This window comes from Bacillus rossius (genome assembly GCF_032445375.1).
Source record: "Bacillus rossius redtenbacheri isolate Brsri chromosome 4 unlocalized genomic scaffold, Brsri_v3 Brsri_v3_scf4_2, whole genome shotgun sequence".
In the NCBI taxonomy this organism is placed as follows: Eukaryota; Metazoa; Arthropoda; class Insecta; order Phasmatodea; family Bacillidae; genus Bacillus; species Bacillus rossius.
Window position 1 is genome coordinate 21,937,723 of NW_026962011.1, and position 22,988 is coordinate 21,960,710.

At 37.1% G+C, this 22,988-nt stretch overlaps 2 protein-coding genes across 8 annotated transcripts in view; one reads left to right on the forward strand and one right to left on the reverse strand.

The window, feature by feature from the left end:
• LOC134542351 (transmembrane protein 39A) overlaps positions 1-8,960 on the forward strand; it is a 31,026-nt gene extending 22,066 nt beyond the window's left edge. For all 4 annotated transcript variants that reach the window (XM_063386518.1, XM_063386521.1, XM_063386519.1 and 1 more), the window contains exons 9-11: positions 3,067-3,153; positions 5,156-5,276; positions 8,444-8,960. In XM_063386518.1, coding sequence (XP_063242588.1) covers positions 3,067-3,153; positions 5,156-5,276; positions 8,444-8,677 — 442 coding nt within the window. In that variant the 3' untranslated portion in view covers positions 8,678-8,960. The remainder of the gene's footprint in view (positions 1-3,066; positions 3,154-5,155; positions 5,277-8,443) is intronic.
• A 4,280-nt stretch (positions 8,961-13,240) lies between these two features.
• On the reverse strand, positions 13,241-20,762 carry LOC134542132 (uncharacterized). Of its 4 annotated transcripts, none has more exons than XM_063386101.1 (6): positions 20,672-20,762; positions 18,718-18,899; positions 17,793-18,004; positions 15,954-15,995; positions 14,987-15,097; positions 13,241-13,569 (listed from the first exon to the last, which is right to left on the reverse strand). In XM_063386101.1, the coding sequence occupies exons 2-6, from the start codon at positions 18,887-18,889 to the stop codon at positions 13,474-13,476; spliced, it is 633 nt and encodes a 210-aa protein (XP_063242171.1). In that variant the 5' UTR covers positions 18,890-18,899; positions 20,672-20,762; the 3' UTR covers positions 13,241-13,473. The 4 variants fall into 4 exon arrangements, with proteins under 4 accessions (XP_063242171.1, XP_063242170.1, XP_063242172.1 ...); XM_063386100.1 differs by lacking the exon at positions 20,672-20,762 and adding an exon at positions 20,479-20,583; XM_063386102.1 differs by lacking the exon at positions 20,672-20,762 and adding an exon at positions 20,479-20,583 and having other exon boundaries at positions 14,987-15,110.
• Positions 20,763-22,988: the final 2,226 nt, after the last annotated feature.

A 22,988-nucleotide genomic window follows, 5' to 3' on the forward strand; every position in this document is an offset into this window, starting at 1 on the left:
CAAACATTTTCCCTTCCACTAAACCCCACAGGATCTCGAACGTGTACAGCTAATCAACGATCAAAGAGTACAGTTCCAACTTACACCACTGCACCTTATCCTGTTTTGCACGTTTTTATGCTTTTTTTTTTTTTTTTTTTTTTTACAAAGACCCTACATAACAAAAGTGCACAACTACTTCACAAAGAATAATATAACACCGTCAATAGGCTATTAACACAAACCGACGAGTCGAAATACTTTGCTGATACTGTGTATGTAGGGGAGTGTGACGGTGTATCTCCGACCTTAATTGACGGGTTCCCTGGTGACCGCTGCGAATGCCGCCATGTCGTCCACGGAGTGTCCTAGGCCGTTGTCCTCTGCCGAGCTGTCCCACGCTGTCGCCTCTGCCGCTGTAGACACGTGGTCGCCTCTGCCGCTGTAGACACTTGGGCTTCACACGTAGAATCACACTTCCTCCAGTGATTACACCGCGAGTGACTATTTACGCCGCATTCGTTATTCTGCACTTTGCAGACCTCCAGTCACGCTCCCTAGGTGATTACACCGCCCTTTGTTTCCGCTGCATTTGCCACGCCGACGCCGACCTTTTCACAAACAACTCCTTTAGTCCCTTTTTTTTTTACTCAACACTGTCTATTGTTTACCCGAGTACTCAACTTCGTCGGATCCCTGTTCGGGCGCCAAAATATGTAGTGGGTAACTCTCCAGTAATAATTTAATAACGCCCAACTACAAAGAAAAACTTTATTTTCACCACATGTTTCACAGCTCCTTCCAAAATCACCGTTACAAGCCTCTCTCTCCCTCCAAAGACAAAGTTCCATATCCTTCCGCGGTCAATATTTGCACTTACTTCAACCAAATATACACTTCAAAGTAACATAAGTTTAACAAAAAAGATACAAGATTTTAAACCACAAATTCATTTACTTTACCATTATTTAAACAGCTTACAATAACTTCTGGCAACCTATAAAGAAATAGTTCCGGCACAATATGGCGGCAGCATACAGCGATTTTGTCTCAAATAAAGTGAAACGTCACTTGGCCAATCACAGCTAACTAGGTCACACCACAACACTTTCAAACACCTGGCGCCAGCTGGACGGCCCTTCCTTACTCCTTCTTCCCAAAACCCGGCTTAAACTTAAATTTATAAATCATCTCTGCCAGAAATCACCGACAGAAACAAAGGAGTTATAGAAAACATTTAAGGAATGCAGAGACAAATATTTCCATACAAAACATAACACAAGAATAAATATTTTTTTATCTTCTCAAAACCCCACGCTAAAGAATCAATGTTAGGGTAGGTCAGTGCCTAACCTCCTTACAGTAGGTTTGCTACAAAAGTAATTAAATGTTCCCGAAATATACAGTAACAGTGCTGGAAGTCTTGGAACTTCAACTCCAGCAGTCATTTCCTACTTTATTTTGTTTATTGATGCCTCACTTCAGTTTATAGTCATACATCCATGTATAAAAAAAAATGTTTGTCCCGTATGCTTCCTAAACCATTCATCCAAATGCTATGAAACTGTGCACACTTGACCTTCGAAACACGAGGAAGGTCACACTGTCTAGGTGCAACTTTGAAAAACCACCTCCTAATCCCCATTCTCCTTCCTTAAAAAAAAATGTGATACTACTCAATGAAATTTTTTTCACTTTGCATTCAAAATAAGGGGAAAATTACTGATACAGTTGATTTATAAAAGAGAGGCGGGTCACTGTCTACATGAAATAGAAATAAACAATTTCATCACCCTTCCCACCTCCTGAAACAGAGTTTTTGTACGTCTTAATGTAATTTAGCACACTTTGCGTTTAAATTAAGGGGGAAATTACTGTCTTCAAACTAATATATAAAAAAGGCGGGTCTGTCGAAAAACCACCCCCATCCCCGTTTCCCACTCTTGGTATTGCTTGATGAAAATTTCACACGTGTGTTCAAAATGATAAGAAAATTACTGTTCAGCATATAATTTAGAAAATAAGTGTAACGTCACTGCCTACAAGAGATTTCGAAAGTCCACTCTATCCCTCTTTTTGATCCCTTAAAGCATAATGTTGATACATATAAATTAAATTTAGAACAATTAATGTTAAAAACAAGAGGAAATTTACTGCTTTATCTGATTTCAAAATTAGCCGCTACCACACCCCCCCTCACCCTCCATCTTCCTGTCCACATGAAGTTTCAGAAACCACCTCGTCCCCCTTTCCCATCCCTTGAAACAGGATATTAGTATTTATGAAATTTTGCACATTTGGCATTAAAATTCAGAAGAACATAACTCTTTATGTCTAATTTAAAAAATTCTCCGATCCCCTGTCTACCTGATATTTCGAAAAACCAGTATTATGGTACTTCTTCATGAAAGTTTGCATACTCTATGTTAAATTTACGAGAAAATTAAATGTCTATATTTAATTAAAATTCACCCCCATAAAATTATTTACATCAGATTTCGAGGGAGAAAAACCACCTCCGTGTACCTTTCCCACCATTTAGAAGTATAGTACTGATTCAACTTGCAACTCAGGTTACTGCCTTGTCCACTTGTTAAATGTTTTAATTAATGATTGATGATGTTGCCATATATTATTCAATACTTTGGTTAGGTTTTCTGATGTCATTTAAATAACAGCTTTTTAATTTTTGTATGCAGTATATCTGTGTTAGATGTACATTTTATGATCATCATTTTCATTATTTCATGCTGTCTAAGTGATTCTGATGATTTGCTTACTTTGCAGTGAATAAGCCCATAGGCTTTATTTTTAACTTTTTTTTTTTTTGTATATTTACATTTTTATGTGTTCATGTATTTTTTAAGGGTATCTTGGTTTTTTTTTGTTCGTAATTGCTGATTATTTCATGATTTTAGTTGTATTTCAGTGTTTTATGGTGTGTTAACGTGAATTTCAGTGTTATATGGTTTATTGTCATTCTTTTCTGTTTTGTTGCAATTCACAATATGATGATGTCCATAAGTATTACTTACATATCACGCCTTGAAAAGTGTGCTATTTGGATAACGTGCAGCGGTATTGCAGGTACTGCGACGTGCTGCACAGAGCAGCGCTGCACCTGGGCCGCTGGGGGAGGGTCGAGGGACGCAACAGCCACATTCCGTCCCACATGTGAGTACAGCACTTGCCACTACTGCCACACACACTTCCGAGTCTCTTCTGCCAGATGCAGGTACACGCTTAATGTGATACCTGTCTTAATTTTGGCTACCACCTTGTTCCGTGTATTGAGTGGTACCAACACATTACTTAATGTCAGGATCAACATACCAAAAAAAAAAAAAAAAACATAAGGCTTGCTTAGTAACATTTTTGTTCTACCAACGCTACGAATAAAACTCCCTATGTGATGTGGAAGCATTATTAGCTGATTAAAACGTGCCCAAATGATTTCAAGTCTTAATTGTGGCCAGGTTCGTATGAACATGAGTGTTTAGCTTAAGCTCTTCCCTGCTCCACCTCCAGCCATAATCTCGGTATCTTAACACTGGCTGGGAACTGTACATCTGCACCCTACATGTGCCACTGTCGGGCGGGAAGGAGCAGCATTGTGACGCTGTGCAGAAACAAGTGCAGTGAAAGAGACGCATTTCATTTGCTCACACTTAATTTCACACTTCCAAAGGGTTTGCTTAAATTCTTCCTTCCACATATCATTAGAGACCTGAAAAAAAGGAGGCTATTTTTTTCCTCAAAAGCAGTGTTATTTTTTCACAAAATTTGCAACACAAAGCGAGGTTATTTAGAAGTCAGCACTTTCAACATATCTATGTGTTTCTCTGATGCAAATCTTTTGCACATCTTCTTTAAGGGCTTCGTAATCCTAGAAAATCTCAAAATGATGGAGTTTGGGAATAGTTTTCTTTAGTGAAATAACATTTTCTGACTTGTTAAGGATGATTTTCTTTGGGTTGAAACACTTATTTAAAGTCCTGAATACTGGTGCATAAGGGTCATTGTCCAACACCATTACCAACTAGAGTAGTTTTGCCTGGCATTCACATGTTTTGTCACTTATTATGTACTGTGCAACGGAATTTTGATTTGATTTCTTTCAAACGTAACTTGGCAGTTGCATTATTCACACATTTGTGTAACGGCATTGGATGCATAAACACCGTCATTTTTAAACTCGTCAACTTATTGCCTTGCACTAACAACATTTTTTGGCATTTTGTATGTGGAGCAATGAACATTCAAGACTAATATTTATAACTGCATTATTTACACAGAGGATATGTTAGAATTTAATGGGGGTGGGGAAAAAGGAAGAAACGGTTGGTGAAGAGAGGAAGGGAGAAGGATCTTGAGACAACTCCATTAGTGCTCTCTCCCACCTTCCCTTTTCAAGAAAATTCCAAAGTGTTATCCCATGTCATCGGTGTCACAGGCATTTAAAAAAAAAAAAACTGTCAAAACAGGTATAAGTAACGCAGTTTATAGGCAGAGCATGTAGATTTCAACTAAGCTCATCCAGCCCTCTGCTGCCATTTAAGGCCGTTAAGAAAAACAACAGTGGTCAAAACTGGCTTAAGTAATGCAGTTTGGATGCAGAGCATGTGGTTTTTAAACTAAGATGTTCCAGCCCTCGGCCTGGCATGTGACGATACCTTGATGGTGATTGGTGTGTCGAGGAGAAGAGGTACAAAACACAGCACAGTAGGAAACGTAGCATTCATTTATTTTTGTAGAAATTTTGTAAAAAAAAAAGATGAAAAAAAATTAGAAAATAGCATTTTGACTTCAAAACCTCACAATTTCGCATTATGTTTCAAGTTTTTCGCGATCGTGATTTTTTCATCCTTTTTATATTCTTCTGCTATGGTAAAATCTTAAATTGATATTAATCTAGTGAGTTGATCACATATTATACTGTGAAATAAATTGCAGATGATGATGATTATGTTTGTTATTATTAATAATTAATATTTTGATTCTGATTTATTATTATTATTATTAAAGACTTAGCAGTTTTCAGTGTGTTGTCCTTCAGTGGACAGGTACAGCATGCAGTGCGAAAGTCTGCCGTTGGGCAGGTGATACTTATGCAAGCCGTCTGCAACTATGTATTACTATCTGTACTTGTACTGTGTGAATGTGATGTGGGTGGCAGCTGGGCCGAGTCAACTCTCTGGCACCAGGGAGCGCTGGTGAAGCACTGCAAGGAGCTCTACAAGGCGGAGGGTGTCTGCAATGCTGCGGAGCCTGGCAACCAGACGCACAACCGCTTCTACGTGAGTACCTTTACCTCTGATGCACATCACCCTGCCAGAAGCAGTGGTTTCTTGCCGGAAGTACATTTTTATTTGGTGCATTATTATAAGGTTATGGCAATATTGGTTAGAGCAGTCAATATTGAAACGTTCTTATAAAAAATTATCTTATTGAATATCAATGACAAAGAAACAAAATAATTTTCTTCGGGTTTATTGGATATTCATCCCCAACTAATATTTATTTGATTTAAATGAAATTACTGTTCTAATTAAGTTTATTATTTACTTTATAATTAAAAAACTATCAATTTAAATTATTTTATGTTAAGTATTCATATCCATTCACTCGTGCCCTTAAATATAAATTGAATGTAGCATGAATATAAGGCATTCTTAAACAATGACAACCATGAGACCATCCATATATATTAATACAGTAAGATAGTTTGAATTAATTACTATGTTAATTAATTAATTGATTACTAAGAGAGAGATTGTCCATCCCTATAGCACATTTAATCCTTATATTGCATTGTAAATTTAAATGGGCATTTATGCTCTCTTTCCAAAAAACAGTATCTGCTATTAGCACTGGCTTTGTTCCAATGTGCTATGTTGCCAGGTGCAAGTCATAGAGCGCAAAGTTTGACACAACTTTTTAATATAATGGAAAACATTTTAAAATGTATTTTATAAAGTAAAATTTGGAATTAAGGTTGTAGAAATACATTGTCCTGTTTTATTTCATCAAGAGCATCATCTGATAATTGTTTTTTTTATTTGTAAGGAGACTTAATTAAAAGATGCCACCTGGTTTATGTAATTTAATTTTAAAACGTTTGCCCTTTTCAGCATTGCAAATACTTTATGGAATGCCTTGTTAGTGTCTGACTGCTACAGAAATAATAATTGGTGTTCAGCATTTAATTATTATTTGTGTCAGAATGACAATGACGGTAATATGTAATACTGTCAGTAGACAGTATTTTATGGTCTTAGAAAAATCCATAACTAATATAATTTTAAAAAATATAAAAACTTTTTATAATTAAGGATAGTGATAGTATACATAATATATATTTTTAATGTTAACAAACTGGGTAGCATCAGTTATATAGTATGTGTAGAGCCAAGACAAAAAGGCCTAAGAGCAGTGAAATTCGAGAAATATACTTCTCCAAGGGGTGTGTGTTCACACCTCTGAGCAATTGTTTAAAAATAGATTTTTTTTTAATTAAAATTTTTAGTAATTTTTGAACAAAATTTCCCTATTATCTTTGCTTCTAATTATTACCAAATTACAATCATAAGGTCATTATTTATATTTCAACGTTGTGAGTAAAATTAAGTCTGTTCTAGAGATGTACGAACCTGCAAATTTTAAGTCGAGTCGAGTCGAATTTTACAATAATTAGTTTGAGTCGATTAGAGTCGAGTTTGTGGATCATAAATTCAAGTCGAGTCGATTCGAGTCTGAATTTTTATTTGAATCTTTGACACTTAAGTCGAGCTTGAATATTTGCATTTTACTGCTAAGAGTCCTTAGATCATGGCCCCCCTAATCAAATATGTATATTTCAAATACAAGTACATATTAATACAAATAATTCATTTAGAATAAATTATTAACTGATATAATACAATTAAATAATTGAGGTATTCTTTAGAGCATCATACCAATGATTATTTTGGACCGAACGAGTTAGCTGCGGCCTGCAGCATTCACGAGTCAATAAAAAACAATGAATATAATTTAGGCTTGTAGGCGCGAAGGTTAGGTTAAGTTTCACACAATCATTAGAACATTTTTGAAAACTTTCACTTATGGGAAGTGTAAGGCCGTGCTACAATTGGCGCAACATTACAATAAACGTTCCCATAAAAAATATAATACATTTAAAGATTATTGCTACAACACTAACGCAGTTACGTTGCCGGCCAATCGCAAGCTGGCACTTCCAACCAATCCATGCTTTTGTATTTGTATTGAATAGTTACACTTTATAAAATACTTTATACTTCATAATTAATTTTTAACTTGCCACTAACTTGGATAGCAAACAATTATACAAAATGCAATTTTTCCGAACATAATAGTGTAAACAAACACGGGAAAAAAAATTCATGTTCGCCAACCTACACTTCCTAAAATTAGTGGAGCCATTAGACAAAGTTTTTTTTTAAAATGCCATTTCGTGATTGGCGGCATATCAGTCGCAAACATGCGCTCTGTAACACAAATATAACGCTACCGTTAATTTATTATTGTAACGTTGCGCCGGTTGTAGCACGGATTTACTAAAAAAAGTAATATTTGTGCCGATATTATGATTATAAAATTTAATTCGTGTTTTGTTTATAAAAAATGTGTTCATCTTCTTTGCTATGTGGTCACACCTGTTAAGTTGGCAATATGTAAAACTAAAATATAAATAATATGGCCGATTGTCATCATTGTAAGTACGTGTTTCAGTCTTACGTACGTAATTTTTAGTGTCGGCCGAAGTCACGTAAGGAGATATTAAGAATTGTAATTCAATTTTATTATATTTTTTCATACCTGAATTTCCTTTCGAGTTTCGCCCCGTCGAGTAAAATAAACTCGAATGCCGAGCCGAGCCGAGCTGATGCTACTCGCTCGACTCGACTCGAATTTTCGAGTCTCGGCCCATCACTAGTCTGTTCCATATTTTTAAATACTCTAAAATTTGTTGAATTTGTAAACTATTATTTGAATACTTCCCCCACCCCCTTCTCCACTACTTTTCTATATTAAAATGCATCTGAAAATCTTAACAACCAGAACGTATTAAAACTCTTGTATAATGTAGAAGTGAAGTCTGGCCTTTTTTTAAAACAAGAACGGTCAGAAAATGTTAAACATTTTTCTGTTAGTTTGTTAATAAAAAAACTAAGTTATGTCAATGTTAAGTACTTTAGGTTTGCTTTAGAATTAATCTTGTATGGCCTCAGATTACAGTAATACCGGTTTAAGACATTCCCGCATAATACGTACGTATATGCGTTTATAATTAGTATTAATGTTTAAATAATTATTCCCTTGATCACTTCCATTATTATTTTTTCCCCCCTCAGTATTTGCAGATCCCGGTGTGCTTGCTGAATGTAATGTACCTAAGTGCAAGCCAAGTCACAGCCCGAGATGGAATGCCCTGGTGTTGCAGGCGGTGTTCAGCAACCCCACGAACCTGGTGCTGTCACTGGTGTCGCTGCAAGGGCTGGTGGTGTTGGTGCAGCTGTGCGTGCTGGTGGCCTGCAGCGAGTGGTACCACGTGGTGTCCCTGGGGCTGCTGCTGTTTGCCAGCTACTACACGCTGTTCAAGCTGGCACGGGACTACCTGGTGTGCTGGCGGCTGTACGGCGTGGAGCGAGCAGTTCAGCAGCGAAGTGCGGAGTAGCAACCCCTTCTCCGTCGTCTGCAGCTTGTGCGACTGTGTACAAGGCTGCAGAAAATACAGCGTTTCTTTTTTTTTTCTTTTTTTTTTTTTTACTTGAAAAAAAAACCTGATAAATTCAAGTGAATTCGTAAAATTCTGGGTTTAGAAAACCATTTTTAACATCCTAAACTACAATAGCATTTTACGTGATATATGAAAACTGTGTAAAATACCTATATAAGAATTGCAATGATTTAGTCTGTAATGTTGAAATAAAGATAAATAAAAAGAAGTTTTACTAAAATAATATTCCTGATTGCATGCCTCTTATTTCCTTCTATTTCAAAAAAGCTTTATTGTTTATTCACAAAATTTTTATATAAGCAAATATGGTCTACAGTCTGACAATTTTTGTTATTTTTGTGGTGTTACATACTGTTTTTGCTTCGCAACTTCACAAAATTGGTAAATTTTCTTTTGTGGAAAATAGGGCAAAAGACCTCTATTTCATGAAATTTTGAAACAAATATTACATTTATAATCATTATTTTTAAGAATTGAGCAGGAAAACTTACACTAATTCATGATATAACTCCATACAAAATGAGAATATTTTACAGAACAACTCCTAGGCAAATAGTTTCTTCAATTTATAATTTGTTAATATAAACATCTTATTTTAATGCCCTTGACCTTAAGAAACTGGTTCATTACGTTCACTAGTTACCATTACATAAAAGTTTTTTTTCTTCCTTTAGTTGGCCAACAGTTTTCATAACTGCCATTGCAAACCATAGATACAAGAAAATTTACACTTTCTCCTTGTGATGCCAGGAATTTTGATAATTTTCAGCAGTAATTTTTATTACTTTTATCCTTTCAAAACCCAGTAATAAAAGAACACACTTGACTTTTCTATAACATTCACAATACATCTGCAGTCAATGCAGAATAACGGTAATTTTTAAAATGAACATTAGTTTTACTTCCAACATAGCGTATGTACATGCAAACTAGACTTTCATCTTAAAGTGTTGGAACATAAACTACACTTTCATCTCAACTTCTCTGGGAAGTTCTCTCAGGGTTACAACTTACAAGGGACCGGTTATATCAACTTTTTCCTCAGTTACTCCAGACTTGTTTGTATTCAAACTGCTTATTTGGTAATACACATTTTATATATAGTTGGGTTTTAAGTTGACAAGTTGGTTTAAGTTTTACTTTTGAATTTATATATTCTTAAATGTATCTGAAACTGTAATTTATCTCATATTTTGCCCTTGAATGAAGCAGAATCTTCACCATCAACACTACCATCACCATGTAATGTACACAGCAGTTATACAGTTACAAATTCAAAGTATATTTACGAGTTCCACTTGTTTTAATCATGCAGAAAATTGTGACAAATCATAAATGTTAGAGGGAATTTGCAACTGATGGATTTTACATATTAGATGCAAAGAAAAATGTAATTAAGTCCAAGTTTTGCAATTTTCGAATAGATTTGGAACGAGACATGTGTATGAAGCATGTGAAAGACAGTAACAAGCTCAAAGAAAACAATATTCTGTCTTCACTAGTTTTTCTTTCATTTAAACCCTTGAAGGGAGGGATCTGGATCTGGACCCCTCAGACCTCCCCCCCTGGCTGTGCCCCTGTACTTAATTGTGTATCATAGCAAAATATTTTGTAATTGATTCACAATGAAAGATAAAATTTAACTGTCGTGTTATTTCCATTTTTTATCTATTCTTTCTTTAACAAATAAATTAATTATAAAAAAAACTATCACACAAAGTAATTAAAAAACTTTAACTTTAAAGAAACGTTTCTACAACATAGTTCTTTCGGCTGTTTAAGTTCATCATAATAGTTTGACTCCATTTTATACATGCTTGCCCATATATCATTTTCGCACACATTTTGATACTTTAATAACGCGTAATTAAGTTACTTAAAGTCATGTACTTGAATTTTACAGTTTGTACACACAGTATTTTCGTGGATGCGAAACCAGTTATGACTACTCATTTAACTGTTTGCAATTTACTGCAGTTTTGTTTAGTAATCAACAACTACCACTAACACAAATTTACAATACTTGCATCGTACGTATTATGTTACGTAAGGAAACTAATTTTTAACAATCCGTAGAAAAATTCGGGAACCAATGTACCCAGTTTTAAATCTCGTAGCTGTCCCATTCAAAAGCAACAGCATACTTTATGACATTAACTTCAGCCTTCTGAATTTGCGTATTTTCTTCCCTTTATATATCTACTTCTGAGTCATCAACTTTACTTTGCTCCACAACTCTGGTGTCCAGAAGCATCTCCCGCAACTCAAAGTGAAAGTTACTTGTAATCGTCAGCCGCTGGCCACTCCGGCCTCCGCGCTTGTAGCCAGCAGAATTATAAGTCCAGTGGTGTCAGTTTTTCTCGTCTAGGGCTGGGCCGATACCACTTTTCACCGATTCCACCGATAGCGATTCTTATGGGCCGATACTGCTGATACTAACCAAAGAAATGTTTGTGTTATGAAAGGATATTTTACTTATAAAGTATTTTTTAATTTCATATTACAATGACAGAGTACGATCAAACGGTCAAAACACTTACTAACATGCATCTTACAATAATAATAAAACACACATCTTTTTTTTTTTTTTTTTTTTCAGCCCACATGTTTAAGCATTGCCCCACCTCGTGATATTTTTACATGGCAGAAAGTGCATGTAGCCTTGGTATCTTCATTTGATTGAAGACGAAGAGTGAAGTATTTCCAAACTTCACTTCTCTTCCCAGCCATATTATCACACTCAGAAAAATCTTTAAAATAGCACTTTAGGTTTATATTTTAACAATTCAAGCTAACGTAAATACTAAATTGTAAACAAACACAACAACATAACATCAGCAAAGTCATAGATATATAAATAACATGGAGATGGGGCAAGCTACTCAGACGTTCTTCAGCAACAGTTTCTATGATCAGGAGTGTTGTAAACGTGATCGCGAGTGCAATTTACTTTATCGCGAGCACTGATGAACGTAACATGAGGTTGTCTTTGCTCCACAGTTGGCAATGAATATTTTATTATTTATTTATTCAGTTTTTGTTCAGTGGATCCCATATGGAGTTAAGGGCTCCGGGATATAGAACAAGTCAAGTCAATTTTATACAGATTATATATATATATATATATATATATATATATATATATATATATATATATATATATATACACATACATACATACATACATACATACATACATGCATACATATATATACACACACACACACATACTGCATAAGTACAATTATTGAACATTATAGAGTACATTGGTACATAACTAATGGTATAAACTCAAGTTTAGGACATTTATGCATTTATAGTAGCCTATGCACATCTCTATGGTTCTCGGGCTCCATTGTATTTTTAAAACAATCAACACGACCGGTTTTCTTTAAAACAGTAGTGCTGTGGGCAGGAAACTTGGATAATAGTGCATAAATTACAAAATTAGGCAATTATTTTAAAAGTTAGTTTTGACTTACAAAAAAAACCAGTTGCGTGAAATACTATTCCTTAGTGATTTTTTTCTAACAAAAACAATATAACACAGTTTAAGAACTTGGACTGAGGTATTGGCGCAAAGTATCGGCAAATATTTTACAGATGCTGCCGATGCCGATACTCTGAATATGGGCCGATACTTAAGAATCGGCATCGGCCCAGCCCTATTCAACACAGCGCAGTCCGCCACTACTCATTTTTTTCTTGCACGACTTCGAGTGCGCTCGGCTCGTTCCGAAAATAGTTGAAGAAGAGTGCAGGGCAAGCGCAAATTCAAACAGAAAAACTAATGTAATTTATTTAGAATTACAAAAAAAGAGGGGGTGGGGTAATTAACCTGGTTTTTCAAATTAACCGGGATAAAATAATAATTAGTAAAAATTACAAAGCATATTATTAAAACCAACTAATAAAATGTATTTAAATTCTGGTTGCCAACCTAAGCAAAAAGTCACCACGCAACAGGCAACTGGTAACAGTATTTATTATGTATCTATTGAAACATACTTACCTGGAAATAATTTGTTTTGTCTTTGTGATGACCTACAATACAGCTTAAAATGTCAGTACTTATTGTATGTCTTTGCATACTATGGTAGCTCCCTAAAAGTCATAAAAGAGTGACCCATTACATATATGTGAGTGTACTCACATTTGCACACACGAGAAACAAGTTTTTTTTTTGTAATAATTTTTTTTGTCTTTGCCAGAGACAAACTTGTGTTATGGCGTGATGGTAATAGCTATAGCTGGCACAATGGTGTGTCTGCTTTTGTACATATTTATGTTTTTTTTTAATAACAAAATTTAGTACTCAATATACAATGTCTATAGAATTATTTAAGCTATCCATCATAGTGCATAGACCTAATCTAAAATTTTCCATTATATTTTAATTTAGATGATTTTTTTTGTTCTACAGCAATTCTCCAAATTCAGATCAAACAAAGTTTTTGAAAGCTTTCACCATCTGTACAGTGTTTTAATCAAGGTACAATGTTTCTTAAACATAGAATCTTTTATTTTATTTATTTTTATAAAATACAACTTAAGCTGACAAACTTCTACAAAACTGAATCGAGCAGTAGTCTAGCTTGTCTTACACACACACAAGTGGGTGTTTGGTGCGGGCAGGGTTGTGCCATGACAGCGAGGTATTCTCGCAGGGGTGTGCCCCACACACAAGTGGCTGTGCAATACCACAAACACATTCCTCAGACTCCAACAGTGCATCAGTCTTTGGGGTACAAGTACTTCAGCTTCTCCTTCGGCAGATACTGTGCTCCGTCGTAGTAGTCAAAATACTTGCCAATGTCGGGGTGCTGAATCTGCAAACGGGAAAATTACGTGAGCACCACACACAGAAAAACTAAAATAATGAGTGCCTATTTTGCAAACTATGATTGGATGCTTGTAATGCACATATAATTTTTTTTTCAGACTTTATGGTAAGGATAAAATTGTTCAGATAATAACCGTCAGCACCTGTTAGGTCTGACTGAGACTATTATGAGTCATGGAGCCTCCCCACCTCATCCTGTGTGCTTGAGTAGTGTCGGGCAAGTGTGATACTGTGCCATGATGGAGAAATACTGCACAGTAGAGCAGCCTCTAGATAATTTATTGTCATGTTTATTTTACACCTAACTGTTAAGCTATATTTCATCACTAATGTTAATGTTCATAGATGGTTTTTTCTTGTGACAGTCTAGTTCAAGAGATGTAAACAGAACATAGTTTCCAGAAGGGTAATGTGTCGGTTATACTTTCTTTCCAGTTCTAGGTTTGGATCCGGTTCTTAAAAAAATTGGTTCTAGATAAACCTCCCTCCAATTTCCAGGCACACCAATGATGTAGTATGTCCTAACAAATTGTGTGTTTATTTGTTTAATATGGCTTTCCCACCCGAGTTGATATAATTATTACTTGGAGCAGGTGACCCAAGGTTACAAATAATTGTGATTCCTGGATTTCAAAATTTTGCCGTTTATGGAGAATGCAGTGTACCGAATGGGCGGCTGGGCTAAACCTTAAGAGGCAGCTCTCAGCATTTATGTATTGCTGTAGCATCTATAGCAAATTTCATTTAGAATAAAAATAAAATTTACTACTGCTGCTGCAATACATAATATATTTTCTACATAAAAAATGACACAACTTTTACGAATATATATTTTTTTATGATGAAGTATACTGATTATGGTATTTCTTGAAAATTTCTCTTACGGAATGTTCACAAAATTCTAAAAAATAAAATTTTCTGAATTTTTACATGTCAAAAAATTTAAATTTCCCCACTTCTTTGACAGTCTGAGCGATGACAGACTGGATCCTGAAATGTTCACCTGAAATTACTACCACTGTGAATTTCTATTACTTTTCCAGGATTTCAAGTAAATTCCCAGATTTTCCATTACCAATTTTATTTTCCCTGACTTTCCTGAATGTGGATACCCTGTCATTGTAAAACAAAAAAAATAGGACATTGTTGTTCTTTCAGTGAGTGCAATGAAATTATGTTTGAAGTAATCTTGAGTATTATGTAAAATGAAGTTATTGATAAAAAAATGAAAATTTTCAGTAACTGTGTTCAACTTTTAAAATATTATTGAAAACGACACAAAATGCCCATATTTGGTAAAACTAATACTATGTATTTGCCGTGGAGATAAACTGAAGCAGGATTCCAGTGCTCACTCCCTCCCAAGCGCAGTCCCAGTTGTGGGAGGTGAGGGGCGCGCTCACCTTGATCCCGCTGTAGTTCTCCAGCTGGCCCTGAGGCACGTACACAGGGGCGGGCGGGGAGCGGTCTCTCCGGTCCACCAGCAGCAGGTAGTGGGGGGAGCCCCTCTCGCCCTGCACACACAGCCTGCAGCGCTCCACACTGCTGCCCCGACAGTACCTTCTTCTCACCACACTCGATGCTCCTTTCATTGGCTCCTGCACATGGCAAGCTGTGTGACGCAGTAGTGTCCTGTCGCTTTCACCATTTAAGAAAAGCTTGCATTTCATTCAAATTCAGCTTCACGTTTCAAACACATCAACTGAATACCTAATAGTATATTTTCCCAGAACCTCTAAAACAATGGATACTATTAAAGCTCACTCTACCTGGTAACAAAATCAGTTGCTAGCTTTAATTTTCTTTTTGTCTTATTTATGACCACAATTTTCTTCCATTAAACAAATAGTGATTGTGAATATTAATATCTTAAACATTAAAGTTCAAAACACTACATATATTCACATCTTACCCAGGATCCAAAATAACAAATCCCTCTCCCCTTACTTGGTTTATATTCCAATCTACTGTGCCATGGACGTCTGCAGTGCTTGTAAATGCACTAGTGAAGATTAATTAGTATGGCAAGAATACAGCAGGGATGTTTCATGGTGTTATATACTACCTGACTTCTTCCCGAATGTCAGTGTACATCACATTGCATACATGGATGAAAATATGAGACGCAGGTATTAGGTAATTGTGGCTTTATTATTATAAAAATAAAATGCCCGAAGATCGATGGTATAAAGTTCTACGTGCTACGTAGCTAGTTCACGTCAACATGCTACACCACTGCAGGCAAGCAACCAGCATGCTGCCTGGAAGTGGGCCTATCTTCCGTGCAGAGACCTCGGGGCAGTGTGACTGTGGATGAGAGTAGCTGAGCCCGGCCAGAGAGGCAGCACGACGGCTGGTTTGTCCTCTTACCTGGTCGCCCCTGTGCTGGTTCCTCAGCCACGTCTCGGGTGCCTGGAGCAACAACAGATCCAGCTCATGAGCTCAACACAACTAACACAAACACCTGCCATTTTTTTTCTAACTAAACCAATATTATCAAAAATGACAGAAACTAACTCAACGATGTTCGCGAAATGAATCTGAACATAAAAACCACCCCAAACAAGAGTGAAATTTAAGTAAAATAAAGTACCAACAAGCCCAAATTTATTAATTTAATACTGTTTAGAAGATTAAAATAACTAAAGTCCTAAGTGACAAAATATGTATCTACTCATTACACATGAATACAATCAAATATGTTGTTAAACAGTCAAGCTTCCAATAAGTAAACATTAACTTTTACTTCCTCTCAACATTAAAATAAATGTCTAATTCTGTACCTGCTTTATATTTACACCTTAGGCCTACAGCATACTAAGAGGCAGTTCGTCTGCAATGTTCCATCTTAGACCTCAATGTTGTCAGTGCCCTCCCACGAGCCTGGTGCGCCTCGCCCCCTTCGGCTGTTTCCCCCCCCCCCCCCCCCCCCTCAGCAAGCATTACTCTCTCTCTATGTTTGAACCTCCCGCCAGCGATGTGCGTGGGTGTGTGTGATGTCACGATCCTGCCTCCGCAAAAAGCAATGTAGCATCAGTGCCCATACCCCACATTTATTAAAATAAATAATGATATTGTAACCCTTCATTTTAAATGCTCCAAAAGTTTTTTTTTTCCTTCAGATAAAATTAAATGACAATTAAAGCAATACGTGCAAGCAGTTTAGTTTTTGAATTGTTAATTTAAATACATAACTATGTAATTCATAATATTAATTAAATCTGCTTGTATTCAAGTCAGCAAGAGTTAAAGAGTTAAATATGATTCTCATTGGCACAAATTAAACTGAGACAAAACGGACATCGTAAGCTTTCCTGTGACCATGACACCTTGACCACTCGACCACCACCCGGAGGACACAGCCAGCGCACCTCGTCGATTTCACCTCGTAAGGACCTGATCTGTTAACATCCACTGTTTATTTAAGTAATCTAAGTCTTTTTTCTTTTATCTTCAAAACCTACTCTGGGCGGCAGACTATTTGGCATATTTATAAGGTAATTAAGTTCAGCGATGGAAATTTAAAAACACAACTGCAACTTAACTTCCTATACCAGGTCATGCGGTGTTCTAATCGGCACCTAAACTGGCTTTTTTTTTATTGTTTTAACTTGTTTAAAATGAGGAGTAATGAGTGTCAAGTACGTGTCAATAAAAACACTTCTACCAGACGCTCATGAGTACTCATCCGGACCACCTGTGTGCACTCCCAAGGGGCAAGGGTATGTGGGATGCCTGAAGAGCCCTCCAGTGACCATTTACCACCAAAGTAACAGCGCGCTCGATGCCCAGAGCGGGCCAGGTCGTGTGGTCGGACGAAAGAGGGGTAAATTAGAGTCTCGCACCCATACAGGTCACCCACGCCCTTGCAACGCAGAGTCTATGCCGGTGTCCGCATGCCTACTCACGCAGTGGTGCCCACAGCGAATGACGGACGACAACCGACAATTTTTTAAATCGATGCTTGCGTCTATTACGTTCAATTATTAAACAAAAGATAAAATTTATGATTAAAATACATTCTGTTTTAAGACATAGAATACCGCATAGAATTAAATTTTCCTGATACAGTTTAGTGTTTGGATATTAAAAATTTTCCCTGAATTCCCCAGGTTTTTAAGACACCTTTCCAAATCCCTGAGTTGTCCCTGACAGTGCTGTCAGAACGTGGCGGATGGCTGCAGAGACGCGGACCGGCTGTAGCCTGACCTTGGCGCGCAGGTCCCAGCCCACGACGACGGCGCGGAACCCCAGGGCGCGGTGCCGGACGGCCTGGCCCACGCGGTACAGCAGGTGCGATGGCCGGAGCAGGCGCGGCTCCGGCGAGGACGCCCAGTGGCCGGCCCGCTCCCTCAGCTGCAGCACCTCGATGGCGGGGGACTCCTGGGCCTCCGCGCCGTCCTCTCCCCCCGCGCCCGTCACTGTGCGCACGCGAACACACAAGCCTAACTGACAGATGAGTCACTACTCGCACCTAGTTCGAACCTCCTCCACTTCCGCAATGTCGAACAGAAAACTAAAAAAAATTGGTTGTCTGTAAAGTCGGTTTACGGACGATAGTTTAATTTGACAACGTCATAACAAAACATTGATGAAATGATTGCATACTTTTATGAATAAAATTGAATCATTTTTATTGAATTATCACTATTTTGTATGGATACAAAGAAGGAGTTAAATGTAATCTACAATTTAATTGATAAATTTACTTTTATTTGCACTCATTAATTCAAATAAGTTTATTACTTTAACGAAGAGATTATTTAAACTATAACTTTTATACATGTTTGCTATTTAACTTCTTCCAATCTGTGTTATTCTGTTAAGGATAGGACGATGATAGGAAAAGTAGGAAACGAATGGGAGTGTTTTAAGTTTAATGTGCCTCGAAAAATTCAAATCGATGGTTGTTCCAATCGAGTGGAAGAGAGATAGATGCAGCGCAAGTGTACAATGAGCGTAACGGGACACAGTGTAATGGGACGTGTGTAACGGGACACTTTTTTGTGCGTGCAGCCGGTGTTCATCAATTTATTAGACGTCACGTCAAAAAAAGTAAATTTTTTGAAGTTAAGGTGAAAGGTTTGATATGTGTGGCTAAGCTACACATGTTGACGGACAGTGCGGCACTCACGTGGGAACATCCAGCCCAGCAGAGAGGAACGCACGGCACGCAAGGCACTGGTGGCCTGCAGCACGGCGTGCGTGCACTCCAGCACGCTCGGCACGCTCACCAGCAGCAGGTACTGCGCCGGCACGCACAGCAGGAGCGTGCCCAGTTGGAGCGCCTCCCTCCGGGACAGCATCTTCCCTTCCCTGCTCGCACACACACCCGCATTCCCTGCTCACCATCTGTCATTCATATCTTCCAACCAATGCCTGGGTAGCAATTTCATGAACCTTGTGGCCTGAATGCCATGAGATTAAATGTCAGCAAGACAATAATTGTGAAGTTTCTCAACAACAAAAGATCAGTGGAAAGGAAAAAAGTGTCGCTGGAAGGGGCGGTAAAGAGCGGAGGCAGATCTTTATGAACATCTGCGGTGTTTTCGCAGCAGGATCTGGAGTGGGGAGCAAGTGCACAGGATGTTAAAGACAAAAAACTGGAACTGCTGGGGAGAAACATAATGGGCACAGGCAAGAGAATGAAAGCTACAGAGAATACCACATTGGTCAGGCCGATGCTGGAGTACAATGCTGCTATGTGGGTTCCGTACCTCGTGATGGAGGTGCAAGAGATAGAGAAGGTTCAACGGAGGGCAGCAAAATGGGTGAAATGTACGTCATTATGGAGTGAAGGTGGGGAGGTGGAGACTCAAAGGCTGTCTTGCGACAGTTCCAAACCTTAAGATGGAAAAGGTAGGAGACGAATAGAAAGGATTATGTGACAATTCATGGTAGTCAGGGATAAAGGAGGATGGTGCAACCTAGGAAACAGGCTTCAAAACGGTAAGGGAGTTTTTTGAAGGAGTAGTCTATATCTTCCAAATCAAAATTATTTTTGTAACTGTATAGTTTTGAATCACAAACACATTCCTGACATGTTTTACAATCATTCTTTAAAAGGATGTTTAGATACTTCAAGCATTTTTTCAGTTACAATTTTAAATAAATAAATAAAAGTTATGATTTTATTAAGTAGTGAGGTTAGGTTACACATTTCAATGACTGTGAAATTGTGAGAATGGTGGTTAGGTTAAGTTAGGTTAGTTAGAGACATTTAAAATTAATACATTAAAATATTGGGGATGGTCAGTTAGATAAGGTAAATTAATTTAATTTAATCTGTTACATTCACAATTGAGCTTTCACCCTACATTAAAATAATATAAAATCATTTGAATGATTGGTTAGGAATTTCCAATATAAAATGTAGTTACCTTAACCTAATCAACCCTTTTTACTATTTATAGAATTTTTAATTTAGCTAACCAACATTCACACAGTTTAAGTATATCTAATGTAGGTCACATATCATTACCATTATAATAAATAATATGTGGCCTAACCAACCATTCACCAAATTATAAAGTTTTAATGTAATTTTCTAAATTAAAGTGCCTAACCTAACATTATTACTTTATAAAATAAGATTTTCATTATATTTTTTATAATATGAAAGTAACTCCCCTTCAAAATAACCAAAAAAAATGCAGCCACTTTATCTTGGTGAGGTTAGGGTGGAGTAAAGTGTGGAAAAGAGGGGAAAAACCCCGAAGGTGGTGGTAGGGATGAAAATTGAAGGTGCTACAGATCGTAGGCGACAAGGGTGCAAGTGTGTAAGAGAAAGAAGGAAGTGTAATTAGGATGTGTAACATCCTTATTAATACATGGATGCCTTAATCAAATTTCAATTTCAAGTATAATGGATGTTTATAAAATATTTGTATCTTACGCAGGAGAATCACACCATTCGCTTCGTTTTAACGTTTGTTTACAAACACAATTTGACAATGACACAGCAGTCAAGCCTTTGATGTTACACAGCCATAAAGTAGACCTTATGCTTTTTATTTGAAAACCAAACTAAATTACTTTAAAATTAAACATTTATATGAAATTATATTGCTAAGAATTGGGTTACCTACTTTCAGCTGTACAAATCTTAAAATAAAATGTTACAATTATCATTATTTAAACTTTAAATATTAATATATCAAAATAATGAGAAGCCTAAGATGTCCATCAAGTACTGTCCCTGCTTGAACACGCCCGGTTATTCACCTTCGCTCAACCTCGGGATTTGTTTATTTTTGCGCAGGAAAAATGAATTCAAATATTAAAAGTGGTCGGTTAAGTTAGCTACTTTAAAACACTATGGACGGTTAGTATAGCTACATTTAAATAAACAGAGAAATATAAATATATATAAATAAACCCGAGGTTGGCCGAAGGTGAATACTCGGGCGTGTTCGGGCAGGGACAGAACTTGAGGAACATCTTAGGCATCATAAAAATTATAATCAAATATATCTTGTAAACATGTTTAATGTTTACATAACATTCGGTGAATTTAGACAGGATGGGGAGTATTTTAATAACATTCCTTGTTGAAAATAAGGTCCAAAGATCGGGTTCAATCTTTTTTCAATTTTTTATCGGAACTATATATTTGAAGTCGACCTAAGTGTCTCCCCTGCTTATAAAGTCCGTTATGCTGTGCAAACTCCTGAACCACCCCTGCCCGTGCAATATGAAACTTTAATTTGTATATTAAGAACATACTTTTATATTTAATAATGGGTCATGTATTATTTTATGTATTATTTTTCCGCAATTTTTGTAATTTCATTATTGTTATATGTCTTTCTAGATATTATGTGACATTTATGTTAATTGCTGTCACCGGGTGACGAAGCCAAGGCCAACACCCGGAATCTCTACGAGCGCTGCACGAGTCATGGTGTGGGGGGAGGATAGACAGAGAGGCAGACGAGGCAGGGCTGCCACTCATGGGATTTTCCACCCAGATCTGGGTTTTTCCGATGGTGTTTGGGTTTCTGGGTTTTTAAATAATGTATTCCAACAATTGTAGGTTTTTTATAATTTTAATTCTTTGTATACCTAAAACAATAATAAAGGTAGCTACCGGTACTGTATCTGTTGCAATATCTGTTTGAAAAATGCAAACAAGTATATGTGTTTCACACACAAAAATACATATAAACACAAAACTAGTTTTCAAGAAGCTAAGTCGAATATTAAATTAGACACATTCTTCAAAGAGGCTTGAAGAACACAAAACCAATGCAACAATTAACCTTCAAACCGATCTTGTAGAATCAGACTCTGAATAAAGACTAACGTACATGATGCAGTTTTATAAAAACAATTACCGGTTTAAAGAATGAAGTGATGGTGTTTGTTTTGTCATGTATATATTTGTAGGTTTTTTTTATGATATGTGCTGCTCCAAGAATTATTTGTATAGCCATTTTGCTGCAGTGTAGTATTCTTGTATTGGTTGTATTTAACCGTTTTCAGTCTTGTAAGGTAATTAATTGTTTTATATTAAAACCAGGTATGTTTATATTTTTGAATTAGTACACAGACATTTTCAACAATAGCATTTTAAACGCATCTGGGTTTTTTACCCATGTGCCTGGTTTTTTTTTTGTAGGTTATCTAGATTTTTCATGAATATCAGAGTGGCATCCCTGGACGAGCGGCAGGAGAGGGCAGTCGGAGTCTAGCGGCCGGAGAGTACATACGTGTCTAGGGACGAGAGACACAGGGCAACGACACAGTTGGTATCTGGCGGCTGGACGAGGCGGTCGCACGGTGAGACACAGAGCCAAGAGCACCGACGGGTGAGATCGTTTCAAGGGGAATTGCGACTTTATTTATGACAACGCGAGTTACGCAGCTTATCGTTTCTGTAAATAGTTAAATTGTATATAAGGGTTTTTCTTGTTTCCATAAATTCAGACATTGCGCGTATCAGCGAACACGGGCGTACCGCAACGAGATGGACTTCACGTTTTCGGCGCTGGCAATCAGAATGACCTTGTTTTTCGCTATCATTCAGGAGGAGTTCTTCAAACGCACGTATCGCGAGACCACGGGGGCAGCCCGCACTTGGCTCCTGCCCACCGAAACACGTGTAGCCGAGCATCACTCCGCGGTGAGAACGGGTGTTGAGTCGCGCGCAGCCCATGTAAAGGAACTGTGTGAAAGACTAAGTAAACATTGTATCACAAAGTGACGAATTTTCATTGTAGCACGGGTAGTGATAATTTCCCCCTGTCACAAGGCCTGAACCCCGACCCGAGAATAGGACATAACCAGCTAAATCATGCGGTGGGGGGGGGGGTTAATATCTGTGGCTACGACATATTTATATAGTTTATAATTTAAGAGCCAATTTCACCACCCTGTCGTTAAACCTATTTAAATTAGGATCGT